General features: G+C 36.8%; 1 protein-coding gene and 1 long non-coding RNA gene across 2 annotated transcripts; both read left to right on the forward strand.

Annotated features, from left to right (window-relative positions):
- The first annotated feature begins 9,149 nt into the window (after window positions 1-9,149).
- LOC134672798 (uncharacterized) lies at window positions 9,150-10,429 on the forward strand. The gene is made up of 2 exons (XM_063530761.1): window positions 9,150-9,318; window positions 9,429-10,429. The coding sequence occupies exons 1-2, from the start codon at window positions 9,150-9,152 to the stop codon at window positions 10,427-10,429; spliced, it is 1,170 nt and encodes a 389-aa protein (XP_063386831.1).
- A 3,390-nt stretch (window positions 10,430-13,819) lies between these two features.
- On the forward strand, window positions 13,820-15,417 carry LOC134679641 (uncharacterized). Its single transcript, XR_010100367.1, has 2 exons — window positions 13,820-14,083; window positions 14,916-15,417. It is a non-coding gene; the product is annotated as an uncharacterized LOC134679641 (long non-coding RNA).
- Window positions 15,418-18,293: the final 2,876 nt, after the last annotated feature.

Genomic DNA, 18,293 nt, shown 5'->3' on the forward strand with positions numbered 1-18,293 from the left:
GTTGGTTATCCGTGAACGAGTGTTGCGTCAAAGCGTCGTTGAAAATAAAGGTAGGTAAGTAAAAAAGAATCGCGAAAGACCTGACAAAATTAATATTAAATATGTGTTCGCGCGTAAAACGCGAAGTTTTAAATATTAAACTTTTTCTAGTAAGAAACTAGGTATTCTTTCTGGGATATATTATTTTACGTACCTACCTACTTAAATGTTAGACCTCATTCCCTTGGTTAGTAAACCTTAATGGCTCATCAAGTAATTCTTCTGCCTCTAACGGTTTACTGTCGTGCCCGGTGTCCGTTTACAGAGCAATGAAACTTCGGGCTAGTTTAATGCTGTTAACTTTGTTTCAACAGGTAGGTAGTTCTAAGAAGCGCCTTCAGAAATACTAATAGCACATTTGGTTTGTACCTATTTGCTTATAGATTTTGTTTAGAGAGTAAAACTTTTGTACAAGCTGGTACAAGGCCTTTTGTATGATAGATGATTCTAGTAAATCCACTAAAATTTAGGTAAGATCTTAAATAGCGCATTCAATGAAGTGTCTGAAACTGCGGTGCGCTTTGCCAATATTTAATTTTGCTATATCCGTAAAACTTCGTAAAACTTCAAAAATTGCAAAAATATTTAAAATAACAAATACCTATTAAGCTTATAGGTCCATGGGGTCCCAGCGCGCGTAAGTTGTTCGCAGAAATCGCGAAGCGTCTGGTTGACGTAACTGTAGCTCTACTATGAGTTCCGTGAATGACAGTCGATAGTGAGAAAGTTAAGGAAAATGTATGGAGTAATTGTACAGTGCCCCTACCGGTCACGTAAAGAACTAAAACTTTCAATTTGTACCATGAGTTACAAACGTTTTTACGCGAGTTTTCCATACTTGCCTAACTTCACACCTAAAACGCTCTCTTTCTAATTATATAATGAAAACTGAGCCAGAATTATTCTGCGTAAATACTTTACGCGAGTAAACGTGACAGATGTTATGGAAAAATACGTGCGTTTCCAACGTGACATTTCTGTCAACTTGTAAACACAATAAATACGCAGATTTTTCACGAATATTAATGCAATTTTCAACGTAATATGTATAAATTTATAACAGTATGTGAACTTCAAGCTAAACTTTAAGGGATAAACCAATTAATAGTTCGATAAAAGGCTGATTTAGTACAAAGGTAATGAGTTATACTTGACATCATATTTTCCTATTTCTACTGCTACATTTGCGAAAATCACATTGCTTACGAGCAGTTTTTGGTTTTAGGCAAGAAGCTGATTGAAAACAACATTTCCATGAAAACCCGGATTGCATCATGTATGCATGCGTATTATTGCGTATGCATGTAGAAGTTACATATGTATTAAGAATTAAGGCTCAATACAAGGAGCGGTACATAGACATGTTGCTGTTTTTGTTGCTTGCACATAACACATAAGAACATACCGCAAGACCTATTAAAATATTTACACAAGAATTGCTACGTATTTTATTAAGCATTATTATCTTAAATAAAATAAAACATACAAATGTTCTGTGAGTTATTTATTTTTCTTTACTAAGTATTATTTTATTTTCCGTTGTTCAAATTATTGTGTTTGGTACCTAGGGAATCGTTTTTCATGTCAACTTGGTAACATGAAATATAAAACTTTCTTCAAAAACTTTTGCTGGTGGTTCAGAATCTGAAAATTTAAATAAGATTTAGACACATTTATTGCCAAAAACCCGCTGCGTGGGTTCATTTTGTATTGGAAATGGGGCGCTTGGCACTGAAATATACTCGAGATCATATAGGTACTATAAAATTAAGATCGCTATTAAGGTCATACGTAGGGTCTGCGCGGAAAGAGAAGAGTCGTAGGTATAATGTATGGGCTCCCCTAAATTTCACGACTCTTCTCTTTCCGCACACTCTATTAGATAATGTTACTTAGCAGTAGGAGACGGCCGCTGTCATGATGCGGACTGAAGCGGACCATTATAATACATACCTATTTTAATATTTTAAGATTTCTTCTCATGTGTGTACTATTTTCATCATAGGTAATAAATATGTAGCCAAAAGTAGCCTGTATAATCGCGCCGTATACTTTGCTTCCTATTTTTTAACACGCAAAGTCATAATTTTAACTCGATTATTAATGATGTTTACGTAATTATCATATTTTGCAATTTTTGTCTTGAATACAATATATTTTAATTTATACATTGTTTACTAACATTGATGTGTTTATTATTTTCGTAACTATGGCAACGTCAAATCTTTAAAAAATTGTAGAATGAAGGTTGAGTCAGTAACAAAGTGACAAAATTAGTCTTAGAGCATTTAATAACTGGAGTGGCCATTGAGTGCTTACTGTTAGGATTTAGGATTAGGGTTCCAAGCAGGAAAGAAAAGCTTGTTTTAACACCATATAGGTAATGTTTATTAATCTCAAGCAAGACTACATATTAATGGCGTCTCATACGAGAAGAAAGAACACCTACATTTGTTTTATATTGACAACCGAATAAATCAAATATCATAGTCGTAGTAGTCTCGTAAGTATACTCTTTATTTTTTTGTTGACATTATTACTTACCCCTCTGCCGAAAAACTTGCACAATTGTGCAAACTTTTGTATGGACTGACATGGGTATTTGTACGTTACGTACAAATCATGTAGAAATAGCAATACATTTGACGTCCCCTCCCCCGAAAAAACCGGCAGACTGTTTTGTAAAGAAAATGACAGCGATGACATCTCCCTTCTAAATGCTCTTAGTGGATGGTAGAGGTAAGGAATACAATCTCCATGTAATTAATAATGAAAAAGTGTCCGTCAAAAACCTTAAGAGGGAAGTATACTGCGTAATCGTCCATACAAAAAGAGAAAACGTTTTTCCACTTGTAAATACGAGTAACTTCCATTCTCCATGATTTTAGTACGGTATTGATACAATGAAAAACTAGGTTTATGGGTTTTCTTTTTTTCGCTACTCTGGAGAGATTTAGAAAAATTATAATAGCTGACAGCGTGCCCAGTTTTTGCAAATATTTTCCCATAAAGGAGTTTTCTCATAAAGTCATAAAGGATTCTCCTTACCTCTACCCTCCATATTCACGGCTACCATCAGTATATGTAACATTACTTTCTGTGCATCTCACTTGCACTAATATGCGAGAGCGAGATGCATAGATAGTAAATTACGTAGACGTGAGAAAATGTGTCAATTTTGTTATTTAGTTCTTTTGGTGAATCCTAGAGGCGCTGTATAAAACTCCGATATAACTCTTGCTCTGTTTTTTAGTATACTTAGAAAGGGACAGCATCGTTTGGAGTGGAGTGAAGTTAGGTACATAAGACCGTAAAGAAACGTAAAACGTGACTCACGGCACGTTTATTCACTGAAAGTAAGTGAAAAATACTCTGCCAACTGATGGTAGAGGCACTGGTGACCGAAGAGCTGGCGGCTACCTCGCACAACGTATCAGTATTGCGATACAGCGGGGAAATGCCGCCAGCATCCTTGGTACAATGCCTCAGGGGCCTATTTTAGATTTAAGCTAGTTATTAATTTCGTTTAGTTGTACCACTGTATATATATTGTTTGTAAATAAATGATATGATCAATTAGCTTATATTGGTTACAGTTCACTAAACAAAATATTTGGCCAATTTATTGTAATAAAGTGATAAGTTTGAACACAAACTTGATTTTGTTATAATATATTTCAATGTAATAATTATGTGTTATTAATGTTATTATCCCTATTCATAAAACGTATGCACGTGCAAAACAAAACAGCAAAGCCAAGACGCTGTTTCATTGTCGTAATAAATTTCAGCGTAGGTACTTTAAATAGACTCATTCTTTACTTCCTGCAGCGGGCAAAGTTGCATCATACGCACACAGAGAAACGTGGCGATTTTTAACCGTCTCCGATTGTCTTTTTCGACCAGCTCCTTGCAATGCAATGACAAGGTAAGGGACAAAGAGCGCTGTGCAGATAGTCTACTTATATCACAACTAGACTTATAACATGAATTAAATAAATATATTCTAAATTATGAAAAATACAGTTGTCCAACGAAAAAGTACCATTTATTTTAAACTCATCATTATCACAGCCTTTTATTGCCCACTGATCAACATAGGTATGCTTCTCTTCAGGTACGCCCGTTGCCCCGGTCCTCAGCTAATCTCATTCAGAAGTGACCCGAATTTAATCTTATATAAATTACCAGTAAAACAAATAATATAAACGCATGTTATCTAACCTAAACCATCCTGTGGCATGTTCCGCCCAAAAGTCCCCATTACAATATACTATCATTGATGTGTTTATTCGACTAATTAATGGAAATAGATACAGAAATTTACAAACTTATAACTAGGTAAATATAAAAATTAAGGGTATTATATGCTATTAGGCCATAGGTACCCGGCTAAATGTACCTAGCACGCTGCTGGCGTTTCCCCTCTATACTATTACTTGTTTTTGACAGCAATGGCTACGTCCATGCTAAATAAATTAAAATCTACTAACCCATGCAAACACAAAAAACGAGGCAGACACAAGGCGAACGCTTTGCACGTGACTTCGTTTTCAACGAATACTTTACCTACGAATTTTCAATGTATTTTTATCCTTAAGCTTGCCATGAAAAGATTTAAGATTGATTATTTTCCTTCTTCTTGCTGAAGGTAATAATTACATAGGTAAACCGTTTCAAAATTTAACGTAAATCAACCGAACCTTCCTGTTTTTCAATCCATGGCAGAAAAACAATTCATTACAATTTTACGATTTTACGTGTGCCTAATATAACCTTTCACCATAAACCCCGTAGAACTATTATATAATCTGTGACCCCGTTCTTAATGAAAACGCGTTTTCCCTAGTTAAAACTAGTTCTCCGCAAGGAATCGGTGAAAATAAAGTCCCTTAGTGAAAACCAGCTTAATCGTTATGCAAAATTTCTTCAGGCTGAAGTGAGTGAGTGAGTTGAAACTCGTTGAAAATGAAAAATAATCAATTATTTTGAATACGAATGGAGCACTAAGTATCTAAAACTACAATATCAATTGAAACAGTTTGTAGCAAGCGGACCTTGTGATTGATTATAATCTGGAGTTTCGAGCAAGTTTGTTGCGGGGACTTTTTGTGTACTCGTATTATGGACTTTACCTTCGTTGTGGATTTAGTACATGGGCCTGTGATTGATTTTGAATACTTAATGAATTTATACGTTAAATGTCTGCAAAACTTCCCTAATTTCATTTGCAAGAAATATGGGAGATATTGAACCTGGGGAGCCGACCCTTTCATCCCCCTTTTGGGGGTATGCATGGTACAATCTCGTGGCTACCGGGCCAAATCAGCTTTTTTGGACCTTAGGAACAATCGTGCCAAGCGGCATCGCCTGAGATAAAAGTGCACACTCAATGCGCTTACTAACCTGATTCCTTGGTTTCCCGTTTTGGGCAATTGTTTTGATGTATAAAGTTCGTCGTTTTTATAACTGTCGCGTTTAAACTACCGCGTCTAAATCCCCTTGTGCACCCTTGTTTGCATGTGAAGTGCTTTTTTATTGTTCATTGTAAATTGGTTGTAACTCTCACGCTGGCTTACCTAGGGTTGAACGTAGGGTTGGAAACTTATTAGGACTCGGTAACTATAAGCAACTTTTAGTAGTTAAGATGGCAGATGGTTAACTCAAGAGTATACTTAATATACTCTTTGGCGGGGTCTTTAAACCTGTCAGATTACCGGACTTTGACGTTCATTTAGATCTAATTCTAATAAGAGAAGATAGTTGCTAACCTGAGATGGAAAAATGAGGTGTTGTTTTGTTAGTTTTTGATAAGTATTTGATTGGATTCTTTATAAACAGTGTGGATATTATGCACTGTTAAGAAATAATCATAAAAAGTTAATAAATTAAAGTTAAAAATAAATAACTTAAAGTTTTCTAAGAAATTAATTACATACCTATTTGAACTCTAGGTCTATAATATCTAGGTTTAGAACTGTAGATAAACTAGGTTTAAACATTTTATTGCGTCCTTAACCTCCTTTACCTGTGAAGTCACTTTACTAGAGCTTTTATCTTTATTTAAGCTATGTGGGACTATTAGGTAACAATAAAAACATTCCTTCAATAACTATACTCGTATGCATAGTGCTAAAATGAGAAATATTGGTCTTAATCATATATTCGTTAGTATAATTATAATATATGTGGTTTTCCATTAGAGAAGGCACAGAATAACTAATAGTACTACGAGAAGGGTTCTTATGCTTCAATAAGGACCATTCTATGACTGGCCCATAGTAACTACATAAAAATTTGTAAAGCCATCATTTCCTTATGGTTTATATTAATCTATGAGTTCTTAGATTGCATAATTATATTAATTAGAGCTTACAAAACCAGGATTCACATAATTATTAATAAATTAATTACGAAGTAATTTTACCGTTGGAAACCTAATTTTCGATAAAATTATGAAGTTTTTATTACATCAATTAATAGCAGATAACATCGGTGTTAAAATTTCCTTTTATTTAATCCATTTGGATCTTAACTTTATCAGCATTAAAGTCATCATTTTCTCATTTCCCGAGTAACGATCTCGGGGCTGAAAAGCGTCAGACAGAATCTAAAGTGCCAGAGTTATCGTTATAAGGCAATTAACTATCTAATAAAATAACGCTTTTTGTGAAAGTAGCTATAAAAATGTTAATATGGAACGATATTTCAACTATTGTAATGACAACTCGTGACATGGCGGCCATATTGCCACTTAACATAAATTGGTTCTGTAACTAGCTGGTTACTTGTAAGAGTGACATTCCATTTCCAACTGCAGCTGCAATACTGTTCATTTTACTATGGAAACGCGTCGCTGTCATTGTCAATTGCCATAGAAAATGAACAGTATTGCAGCTGCAGTTGGAAATGGAATGTCACTTTTAGGCGGTTATCACACTGCCGCCACATTTCGTTGCGGAGTGCGGAGCGACGAATTCACCTGCGGCGATGATCACCTGAGCTCCCGTGCACTATGAACCGCATTTATGTACAAAAATCTACGGTACTACGGAGCTCGGTGTGGCATACCAACCCTATGGCCCGCACGGCATCTCTGTCTGAAAGCGCGAACCGTCGTGCGATTCGCAGCTTCGCACGGAGAGGCTGAGTCAGTGTGTTATACCATGCGGATTTTGTATACAAATCAAGATTCTACAGTAGGTACCTACAAAGTTTTTAAACCGCAGCACCGGATGCCGCTCCGAAGTGCGGAACAATGATAACCGCTTAAATATTGGAAACGTTATCAACTACTGGATTCCAATATTCGAAATGTAAAGACGTATTTTGTATTCATTATACGCAATATTTAAAGTAAAATTTGGGTCGAAGTCTTGATTTATAAAGAGACCCAAGAGGATATTTTTGACCGAGCTCTTTCCTTATTCTTCCTTAATTTGAGTATAGTATGTCGTTTATAAGGAAAACTCTACATACCATGAAAATAGCTTGGCACGAGCTAATAGCAACATAAAAGAAATGGAACTGAAAGTGCGAGATAGTTTTCACGGGTCTAAGTTCGATGTAGACGTTGGTCCGTATGTTCACCTAGCGTGGCTTTGTTAGGTCTTGATAGCTGATTCCAATCAGTGCTGAGATTTTGACTTTCCTTCTGCGCAGGACGTTTTTGCCAAAACCAAATGCAAACTGCATTTCTATTTTAGAGAAAATTTAAGGCGACACACGTTTTTTTGAATAGTTACTTAATCTATAAAGAAACCGTATTTTAATTTGAAATACATTTCTTCAAAAGTTGTGGGGGCATTAATGATGGACTTTTTCAGTTCAACCCTTAAAGATGTTAAATGTTGTTATAACGTTTTTAAGGAAATCTTTGCGCGTAAGGAAAAGGCTATACTTACAGATAATTATTTTCTGATATTAATTCTAGTGTCATAGCATTTTTTTTCAGTTACAGTTTGATTATCAAATTGGATAGCGGGCCTTCTAAAATCTTCAATTCATGAATGTTCAAACTGGTACTGAAACACGTTCATCATCATTCATTATTCTTATCTAGAGCCTGGCTCTTGTCTGTGGAGTAATCTACATTCCGTTCTTCTCTTTTCCACTGTTCTGAGCTCCTGATACGTCACTACGTACGTTGATTATCTCTTTGAAACACAAACACATAACACGATGATTACGATGAATCACGTTATTTCCTCAAAAATGTTTTTTGTTCGCTTAACTAAAACAAATACCTACGCATATAAGTAGGAAAGGTAAGCAGCCCCTTAAGCCATTGCACCCCGTTTTCCATCGAACAGCGGAACGCTGCTCAATCTCGTCTGAATTATTTAAATTGGAAGAAACTAGATCGCTTGCGCTGCTACAGCCTGATTAGGGGTTCATGGGTACCTAGTGCGAAACCGATTGGGATTTCCCACGGGAACGTGCAATGTCATGGACTAAAGTAGGATCAGCGGAAGCCTAACTAGAGACCGACCATTGTAACTCTGCATGGCATTTGCAATAATATTTGCAACGTCATCATGAATGTCGAAATTCTATGAAAATATGGGGTTATACTTCCTACTTTCTCACTTTGTTCCGTTCAATCGGTGCCACGTTACCTTAGACGGACTCTAATGTATTCATGCAACTGGCACATTTGGTAAATACTATCTTAAACTCTCATTAATGTAGACAGCAGTTAGTGTCACGTATAACGTGAATGTTAAATAGTTAACGCACGCAAAGTTATTTGTTGCCTTAGATATCTTTATTTTATAACTACTTACGCTCATTGAATAATAAAAGTATTTGTATTTTTAGTAAACAAATACTTATATTTTGTCACCTACTATTAATTATCTTGTCTTCGTCTCTTAGATTTAAAAATATTATGTTTTACTAATGTAGTTATGTCCAGAGCAACTTGCGAACCTACTCGCACCAGTATTTTAGCGCTGAAGGAGGGTAAAAGGAAAAAACTTTTCGATACCTACCCTCAACGCTACCTTATATAAGGCCTGACAGCACCTAGCGACCTCATTATTGTTCGTGCGCGCGCGACATTCGCACCTAGTATTGAAATAGTTTCTACGAGTTCTTAAAGTGTTACTATGCCTAAGCGTAAAAGGGACGAGGCGGAAGAGGACAAATGGCGCAGGCGAATAAAAAAATATCAAGCAAAGTTAAAAGAAAAACAGAACGTTCATCGTGTTGTGTACTCGGACGATGAACATGATGTAATTGAATATGACGAGTACATGTACGATGATGCAATTGAAGGTAGTTATACCTATATCTTTAACCACTTTTTTTTATGGTTCAGTTTATTAATCACTCGTGTGTTAATTACATGCGTTCATTCTGCTAAATGCTTGTTTATTAATTTCCAGATAAATTGGAAACGGAATCAGCTATATTAGCTGCCCCTGCTAGTGACGTGGTCCAATGTGCCGCAGAAATTCATGCTGAAGCAGAAATTCCGGCGCCTAGTAATGCAGACGTGCAAAAGGATTTAGTTCCTGCCGAATCAAATAACAATGACGAGATCGCCGTTGTCACCGAGGATTTTGATCCTGATCTATTACGAGCCTTAGGCGAGTTTGAGGCAGACACTATTGAGTGGGGCGACAACATTCACGAAGACATTGCTAAACATTTTCAGCACATCCTTTTGAATGGGCTAAAAAAAGAAGCAAAGGAAGAATTAAATAAAAAATATTTATTTCCAAAAAACGTACCTTTATCAAAAGCCCCAACTCTAAATCCGGAAATCGCCGCCATGCTGACCGAGGCATCTAGAAATAGAGATAATCGAATTCTCGCCAAACAGCAGCAGATTGGAAAAGCCCTTTCAGGACTAGGCAAGGCTATGCCCTCTCTTTTGAAAAAGGAGCCTAATATAGCTGAAGCTATACGTACGTTAAGCGACATTGGAAAATTAGTTGCCGACGCTCACTTCGCCGAAACTGAAACTCGTCGGTCTGTCGTAATTCCGCTGGTTGACAAATCGCTCATTGACCCTTTCAAAGATAGGAAAAGGGATAGCTTTTTATTTGGAGAAAAGCTTGGCGATTTAGTTAAAAGCTCCCGCGGCATCAAGAAAACTGGGCAGTTGATTCAAGCAGCACCCACAGCGTCTGCTTCAAGTTCCGGTTTAAACTGGAGGCCCCCACCGTCACGCCCACGCCTACAGCGAGGCGGCCAGCTGCCGTATCCCGGCCGCGGCGGGGGGCTCAGAGGATACTCGTACTACCAACCCAGGCGCCGAGCGCCCCCAGCCCACAACACGGCATTCCGGCGGCAGACGCAGCATCCGCCGCCAGCACCTCCGCCGCCGAGGCGACAAGCGGCGCAGGCAGCGCGCCCGTCAGCCAACCAGTCACAAATGTAGATCCACAGGTACATGCCGGTCGTTTAAAATATTTTTCGAATGCGTGGGAGTCCATAACTAATGATAAATTTATTCTAAATACGATACAAGGTTACAAAATTCCATTTATAACAATACCTAAGCAAGATCCTACAAATTACCCTAAGAAATCTTTTTCCATCTCTGACTCATCGCTGATTGATAAAGAACTATTACATTTAACTAATATCAATGCAATAAAAGAGTGTCTGCCCGAACCGGGCCAGTTTCTGTCTGATATCTTCCTTGTTCCAAAACGTGACGGCTCTATGAGGTTTATTTTAAACCTTAAAAAATTAAATAAATATGTTCACACTGAACATTTTAAAATGGAAGATATCAGAACTGCGACAAAGCTTCTTACAGAAGGATGTTATATGATAAATATCGATTTGAAAGAAGCTTATTTGTTATTGCCTATTCACCAGTCACATAGAAAATTTTTACGTTTCTCTTTTAAGGATAGGATATATGAATTTATGGCTCTCCCATTCGGGCTCTCTTCAGCTCCATATATTTTCACAAAAATATTACAACCGGTTGCATCATATTTAAGAACATTAGGTTTTCAGTCTGTAAGATATCTCGATGATATACTTTGTATAGGACATACTAAAGAAGATTGTTTAAAAAATGCTAACCATACTATAGAATGCCTGGAAAAGCTAGGCTTCATTATAAACTACACTAAAAGCAATTTGATTCCGGGACAAGAAAGTACATATTTGGGTTTTGTTTTAGATTCTAAAATGATGTGTTTAAAATTACCCCAAAAAAAACGGAACAATATTTTAGAACGCACAAATAAAATGTTAAGTACTAAAAATATTCGTATTCGTGATTTCGCGAGTTTTCTAGGCACACTTACAGCTGCATGCCCGGCAATCACATATGGTTGGCTTTACACAAAGTCAATGGAGAGAGCAAAATATTTAGCGTTACTTAAATCTAATGATGATTACGACAAGTTTATGGCAGTTCCAGATAGCGTGCGTGATGACTTACGGTGGTGGCAAAATAAAATTTTGACAGCATGTAACCCCATTCAAAAATATAACTACATACAAGAAATATTTACCGATGCATCCACTACCGGGTGGGGTGCCGCCTCGGGTGGTGAGAAAACCGGAGGTCAATGGACTGATATAGAACGTAAGAATCACATTAACTATCTGGAACTGCTAGCAGTCTACTTCGGTTTAAAATCATTTGCCGAGGATAAAGTAAATTGTGATATACTCCTTCGCGTTGACAATACCACCGCCATATCGTATATCAATAGAATGGGTGGCGTGCAATATCCACACCTTAATTATGTGGCTAATATGATATGGAAGTGGTGTGAGGAGAGAAGGATCTTTATTTTTGCGTCTTATATTAAATCATCCCTAAATATTGAAGCTGACAGTGAGTCTAGGAAAATTAATATTGACGGTGAATGGCAATTGCAGGACGAAGCTTTCATTAATGTTATTCAGAAGTTTGGTCGACCAGATCTCGCATAAATGCTAAATGCCCTAAATATATATCTTGGAAAAGAGATCCGTACGCGTATAATATTGATGCATTTACTATTAATTGGAAACCTTTTTTCTTCTATGCATTTCCACCGTTTGCACTTATTTTAAAAACTTTAAATAAAATCGTTACTGATAACGCGACTGGTATAGTCGTTGTTCCTTATTGGCCTTCGCAACCCTGGTATCCCCTTTTTAAGACATTAAGTATGGGTGAAGTAGTAATTTTCCCTCCGAATAAATATCTCCTCACATCTGCTTTCAGATCAACCCACCCGCTGCACCGACACCTTACCCTGGCAGCGAGCGTGTTATCAGGGAAAGCTTTGTCAAAAAAGGGGTACCAGAGTCTGCCTTAAATGTCTTACTTTCCTCAGTAACACAAGGTACCAAGTTACAGTACTCTTCTAGTCTCAAGCTCTGGTGGCAATATTGCGAAGAAAATAAGGTTGATTTTTATGATGTTCAAATTCCATCATTGCTAGATTTTTTGTCTAAATGTTTTGAAAACGGATCATGCTATGGTACGCTAAATAATCATAGATCCGCTGTGTCGTTGATCTCATCTCATAATATAAGTCAAAACGAGAGTGTTAAAAGGTTCTTTCGAGGAGTTTTTAAATTAAGACCGTCGTTCCCTCGTTACAGTGTAACATGGAACCCTAGTACGGTATTAGATTATTTAAATTCTTTATCAAATGATACAATCGATTTAGAATAGTTAAGTAAAAAGCTGGTTATGCTTCTTGCTTTGGCTACTGCTCAAAGGATCCAAACTTTGTCTTTAATTAGAATTTCAAATATTAAATTTTACAATGATAAGGTTGTAATTATCATAACTGATTTAATTAAAACATCTGGAATTGGGCGAGCACAACCAGTAATAGAGTTACCATTTTTTAATCAAAGGCCAGGTATATGCCCGGCTGCTACATTACAAAAGTATATTGCAGTTACTGCAGCCCATAGGTCGAGTGAAGACAAACTCATACTTACTCATAAGAAACCTTACAGACCTGTTTCATCACAGACGATTGGTCGGTGGATTAAACAGGTCCTCCAGGAGAGTGGCATCGATACTAGTATTTTTGGCGCTCATTCGACGCGCCATGCCACAACCTCCGCAGCTTCACGGGCTGGCGTTAGCATTGAGGTGATCAGGAAAGCAGCTGGCTGGTCTAACCAATCAGCTGTTTTCGCTAATTTTTATAATAGACCAGTCATCAATGATCCTTAATTAAGTCAAATCTATTGTGGATTATTTGTTAATTTAGAATAAATACCATGTGTGATTATACTTGTTTTTTTATTAAGCTATACTACCTTTCGCTATACCTTTGATTTCGCAGCATTGATTTTTACTCTCTGAACATCTACATTAGTAAAACATAATATTTTTAAATCTAAGAGACGAAGACAAGATAATTGAATGATCAAACGAACTTACCATAAGTGAAGTTCGATCATAATTATCTTGTCTTCGTCGAAGAGATTTAAAAACCCTCCCTCCCTTTCTGGGCCCTTTGAAAATCAATGCTTACGGTATACTCTGAAAATAATGAGGTCGCTAGGTGCTGTCAGGCCTTATATAAGGTAGCGTTGAGGGTAGGTATCGAAAAGTTTTTTCCTTTTACCCTCCTTCAGCGCTAAAATACTGGTGCGAGTAGGTTCGCAAGTTGCTCTGGACATAACTACATTAGTAAAACATAATATTTTTAAATCTCTTCGACGAAGACAAGATAATTATGATCGAACTTCACTTATGGTAAGTTCGTTTGATCATTCAATTTTGACTTATACTCTCATACGTATAATAATAAAATAACTATTCTTTCTTCAACGCACAGACAGACATCCTACGCTGTGATAGGTATTTTATATATACGTACGGCCGACCGGTCCCGGCCGCTGGTCACCCCGCCCTTCCGTCGCGCACCGCGGGAGACCCCGCGCTCGCGGGCGCCGCGGCCCGCGACATTCCGCTCTCAGCATTGCTACGCACAGGCTGCGTCTCCTTATATTAAATCCTGTCCGCGGAGCGATCGCTACTGCGCGGACGTGTTAAATATTTAATTTGAATTTTAATTAAGTACATTAAAATCAGTGATTCCCATATTGGGTAAGTGTTGCATAAATCATTTTAACCTGCCTAAGTTGTTTTAGCCAATTGATGTAACTTAGCAACCGAGAAATACCGCTAGCTGTAACCTTTGGACTTTCTTTGTCTAGATTGTACACGTGTTATTATTCGAGGCTATCCATACATTTCATTTAAATTTCTTCATGTTTAATAGTGGGAAACATTTGTATTGATTAATGTGAATCAGTAGTGCTGTAGAAATAATACTAATTTCATAATTTTAGACCATAAGCTTTTCTCCTGCATAAAAGGGCTGTTGTTTCTTCTATCCTTACATTTCTATTTCTTTCTTTTCCGCTTTTTCTTCGCAAGATGATTTTGCCCGATTTAATTGCGTGTTGTTTTTGCTTATAAATAATACTTAAGATGTGCTACAGCGCTTGTTTTTAGAAAATAAAAGATATCTGCTTAATTCGCAACACATGTAGGCGTTGTTTATAAGGAAAGGTTCGCTTAATAAATATAATCACTCTTTTACTGTGCTGCACCGCTTTCCTCTTGTAATGTTACGAGTATCTGATATTGCTACAACCTAATACTAGCGTTACCTGCGGGTTTGCTTACGCAATTTATTTTCAAACCGCTATTTTAATTAAATTAGTACCTTGTCTGCCATACTGTAGTACAATTATGCCAGTATCTGATGCTCGTTTCACCGCACCGCTTTTTCATGTACCTGGACTGCCCATCACACTAAATGATTGCTTCATTGTAAATAAATACCCACCCTTGTTAGTGCTAGCGTGTGATGGTTACCAGTCCAGGGCGAATATTGAACACAGGCCTAATTTTACTATTGGACGCGTTCCAGGAACTCCCTGCGGGTTGGCATTTATGCCACCACGACCTTGGGCTTGATGAAGCCTTAAGCGCTACCTCCGATGGCTCAGCTACCGTCGTGAGCTGCCTACGTGTTGACCTTGGATGACCTTGACCTTGGCTTCGCCTCGTCTCTTGGCCTTAAGTCAATCTCCACCACGCTACGCACACCCGAGGGACGTGGGGTATTGTACTGGAAGACCGGCCAACTCTCTAGTAGACAGACCCAGAATCTAGGCTTCGAACCCACTCTTGTCCTAGCATAATTTTTAGAATTAGTCTTAACTAAAATAGAATTAACGCCTTAACTTATTAAATAAAATCTTACTTTACTACTCTAAGCTATAAACTTAATTACTAGGCTCAAACTTAATCTAAACTTAATACCTACGACTTACTTATATATAGAAATTGAACCTTATCTTTAAACATTAAACGAGATAGTGTATGTTAGAATTAGAGTTAATTAAATAAATTGTTATTTTAGATTTCAATATTCTAGATTATTTACGTCCCAATAGTATCTCCCCAGGTAATAAACGCTTAGGTGATATATTTAGGTGACATTAGGTACAATAAATGTTACAGAAATAAAATGAATGGAAGCCTATTCATACTCGAAAAACCTAAAAACTTGGTGCCATGCCCGCAACCCTTGTTATCATTGTTACATGACGTTTACCGACTAGCATAGCCTGTGGGACACAAATCTACAAACCGTCCATTCAAAAACTTCAACTCCGTTGTCCCAGTTTCAAGTGTTGCTCGTTTGGCTGTTGTTGCCAGTTAAACTACGGAATTCAACTTCGTTTTCCAATTCAGACTTTTGTGAGGAGGCTAAGATAACTTTCGTCTTTAGCAACTCGTTCTGGTTAAGCCTCGGAATGGAATGTGTTCTATTCAGAATAGTTATCGCCACTTGCAAAAACGAATCCTACAAAGGAACGGTTTGATTTTATTGTGCCAGGTAGAATTGGGTTTCTGTTTATCGGTGTAAGGTTGTGGTAGTATTCTGATTTGTTACATTTAATGTTTTCTTATAATGTGTACTTATTTGCTTAATTGTTTACGAAATGCACTAGTAGTATAAATGTGTTTCTTTAAAAAAATTCCAACCTTTTAGGGTAATTGTTTGTTTGTAACTACGTACAAAATAATAAGTCCTATTGTTATAAGCTTCTTCTATTAACGATTGACTGACAAATATTCAATTTACATATTATCTATTACAAAATTAAACCACCCAAACTGCGGAACCGCTTTATCCATTATGCAACGTAATGTAAAGGCCTCTGTCCATTACATTACGTCCAAGTGTTCAGCACACATAGAGCGAGTGAATACTCAATATTTGCCTTGAAGATGTATTAAATCCTGTGGACGCTTTCAAACCTTGCACGCGATCGTATTTCATCTGAATAGAAAAATGACATACTCGTATCATGCCCGCAGGGTATGATGATTGAGTTTAGTATGTTATTCAATTTGAATAATTTATAAATAGATAAACGTTCTGTTTTAATTTAGCTTTATTTGTGTTTAGATTCCACTTGCTTTCTGCAATGAAATTTTTTATGTTATACAGCGTAAGTAGTATAGGTAATAAAGTATAATTAAATGTCGTCAGTCGCGCGTGCATTTCGCTCGTGTACATATAATCACACCTAGAAGAGGTATTTTTGGTAGAATATGTGATATATTTAGACTTTGAAATTTTGCCCCATTTTAATTTTGTTCATTTTCACTACCTATGTAGTTGATAAAAAATACTGCGAGTTAGCCTTGTTCATGGCTATTCCAAATTTCAAATCTATTAGCGATGTGACAGACAGACGGACAGAGTCGCATCATAATCCTTTTTGGTACGGAAACCTAATAATACGACGTTACTTTACTAAATCTCTCGCGAGTGAAGCCTGTTCGAAACTTGTATCGGAGCGTCCTTTTTCAGGATTACGATGATGATATGAAAACAGCCAAGTTATCTGTCGTCCGTCCGTTGCGAACAAACTCCGGAAACTTTACACTTTTGGCGCCCTAGATAAGGAAATCGGAGACAAGATTCAGGTTGCTTTTGATATGGCATGATTTTTATTAACCCGTAATATTGAAGCCAATTTAAACGTACATTTTGATATATAAACAATGTGTTTTGGTATCGTACAGCAGTGCTTCACTTATGCTCTCGCTTGCCCAAATCATCCCAAATTCATGTACGAACGTAAATGAACAAAATGCACACAATATATAATACAGGCTGAGCCTAGTGTGGGGTTCACTGAACTGCCTCTCTTGGAATATTCATTTGTTGAAATAAATATAATTGTATTTTTTTAATTGGAATTTGAATATCATAGTGTACGTTCGAATTGGCCTCATTGTTTCATTGTGACGTGACTACAGTAAACTAAAATAGACAGAGACTGATAAAAAATAGGTACAGATGTGACACCTTACCTAAGAATTTACAGTACGATCTCATTAACATTGTTGAAAATCACGGCAAATGTATGCCAATCCTAAAAAAATACTACCTAAGTCTAGATTAATGTATAAAATAGAAGCAGAGATTTGATATTTATAAATTAAGTTGTGTTTACCGAACCACAACTAAGCATGTAATAGATGTAATAATAGTATTAAGCAAACGCGGAGTGGACCGCGCGATCTCGCCAACTATTACATAAACCCTAGAGGTTTTCAATAGTGGCATGCATGTAAAAATTTTATAAAAATATAAAGTGAATAAATAAACTAAAAAAAAAATGCATAATTGTTTTCCGTCGTATTTTCTCGGGAATTGCTACTTTAGTCATCTTCACTACTTTTTGTACCGAGGCTGATTGAAATAGCAAGACACGTTCGTACGTTTCCGTAAAAATACGATGGAAAATAATTATGCACTACATCTGTATAGATATTTACCTAGATACATAATAATCTGTATTTTGTTATGTGGAAAGTAAAGTTATTTTCCGTTATTAACACATTCAACACCAAGAACCCGACTGTCGGGTACACTGTTCGTAGCGACTACGCGCTACATACGACGAAACCGTGGTTACGCGGTACGAGCGTAACCCGTAGCACTTAGTGGTATTGAATGTGTTAATAAAGTAATTTTGTTATAAACATCCTTAAATAGTGGTCAATTTCTAGAGGTAGAAAATACATATTTTTAAAACTAAAACTATAGTTTAACCAAATTTATCACACAATATGGAATATTAAGTATTAAAATGGTTTTTTTTTTACATTGCCGCATCCAAACTTTATTTAAAGTATCTTAACAAAACCGCGCGTTATCTTTGTATTACCAGCCCCTAATACCTACCAGAACTAATTTTATTCCGAATTTGTCTGCTCCCCA

The sequence above is a fragment of the Cydia fagiglandana genome, chromosome 2 (genome assembly GCF_963556715.1).
Source record: "Cydia fagiglandana chromosome 2, ilCydFagi1.1, whole genome shotgun sequence".
Lineage (NCBI taxonomy): Eukaryota > Metazoa > Arthropoda > Insecta > Lepidoptera > Tortricidae > Cydia > Cydia fagiglandana.

Excerpts from the sequence above, each read along its gene's own strand:
- LOC134672798 (XM_063530761.1), top strand. The coding sequence starts at position 9,150 with ATGCCTAAGCGTAAAAGGGACGAGGCGGAAGAGGACAAATGGCGCAGG. Across the intron at positions 9,319-9,428 it reads GTACGATGATGCAATTGAAG|ATAAATTGGAAACGGAATCA; the intron begins GTAGTTATACCT and ends ATTAATTTCCAG.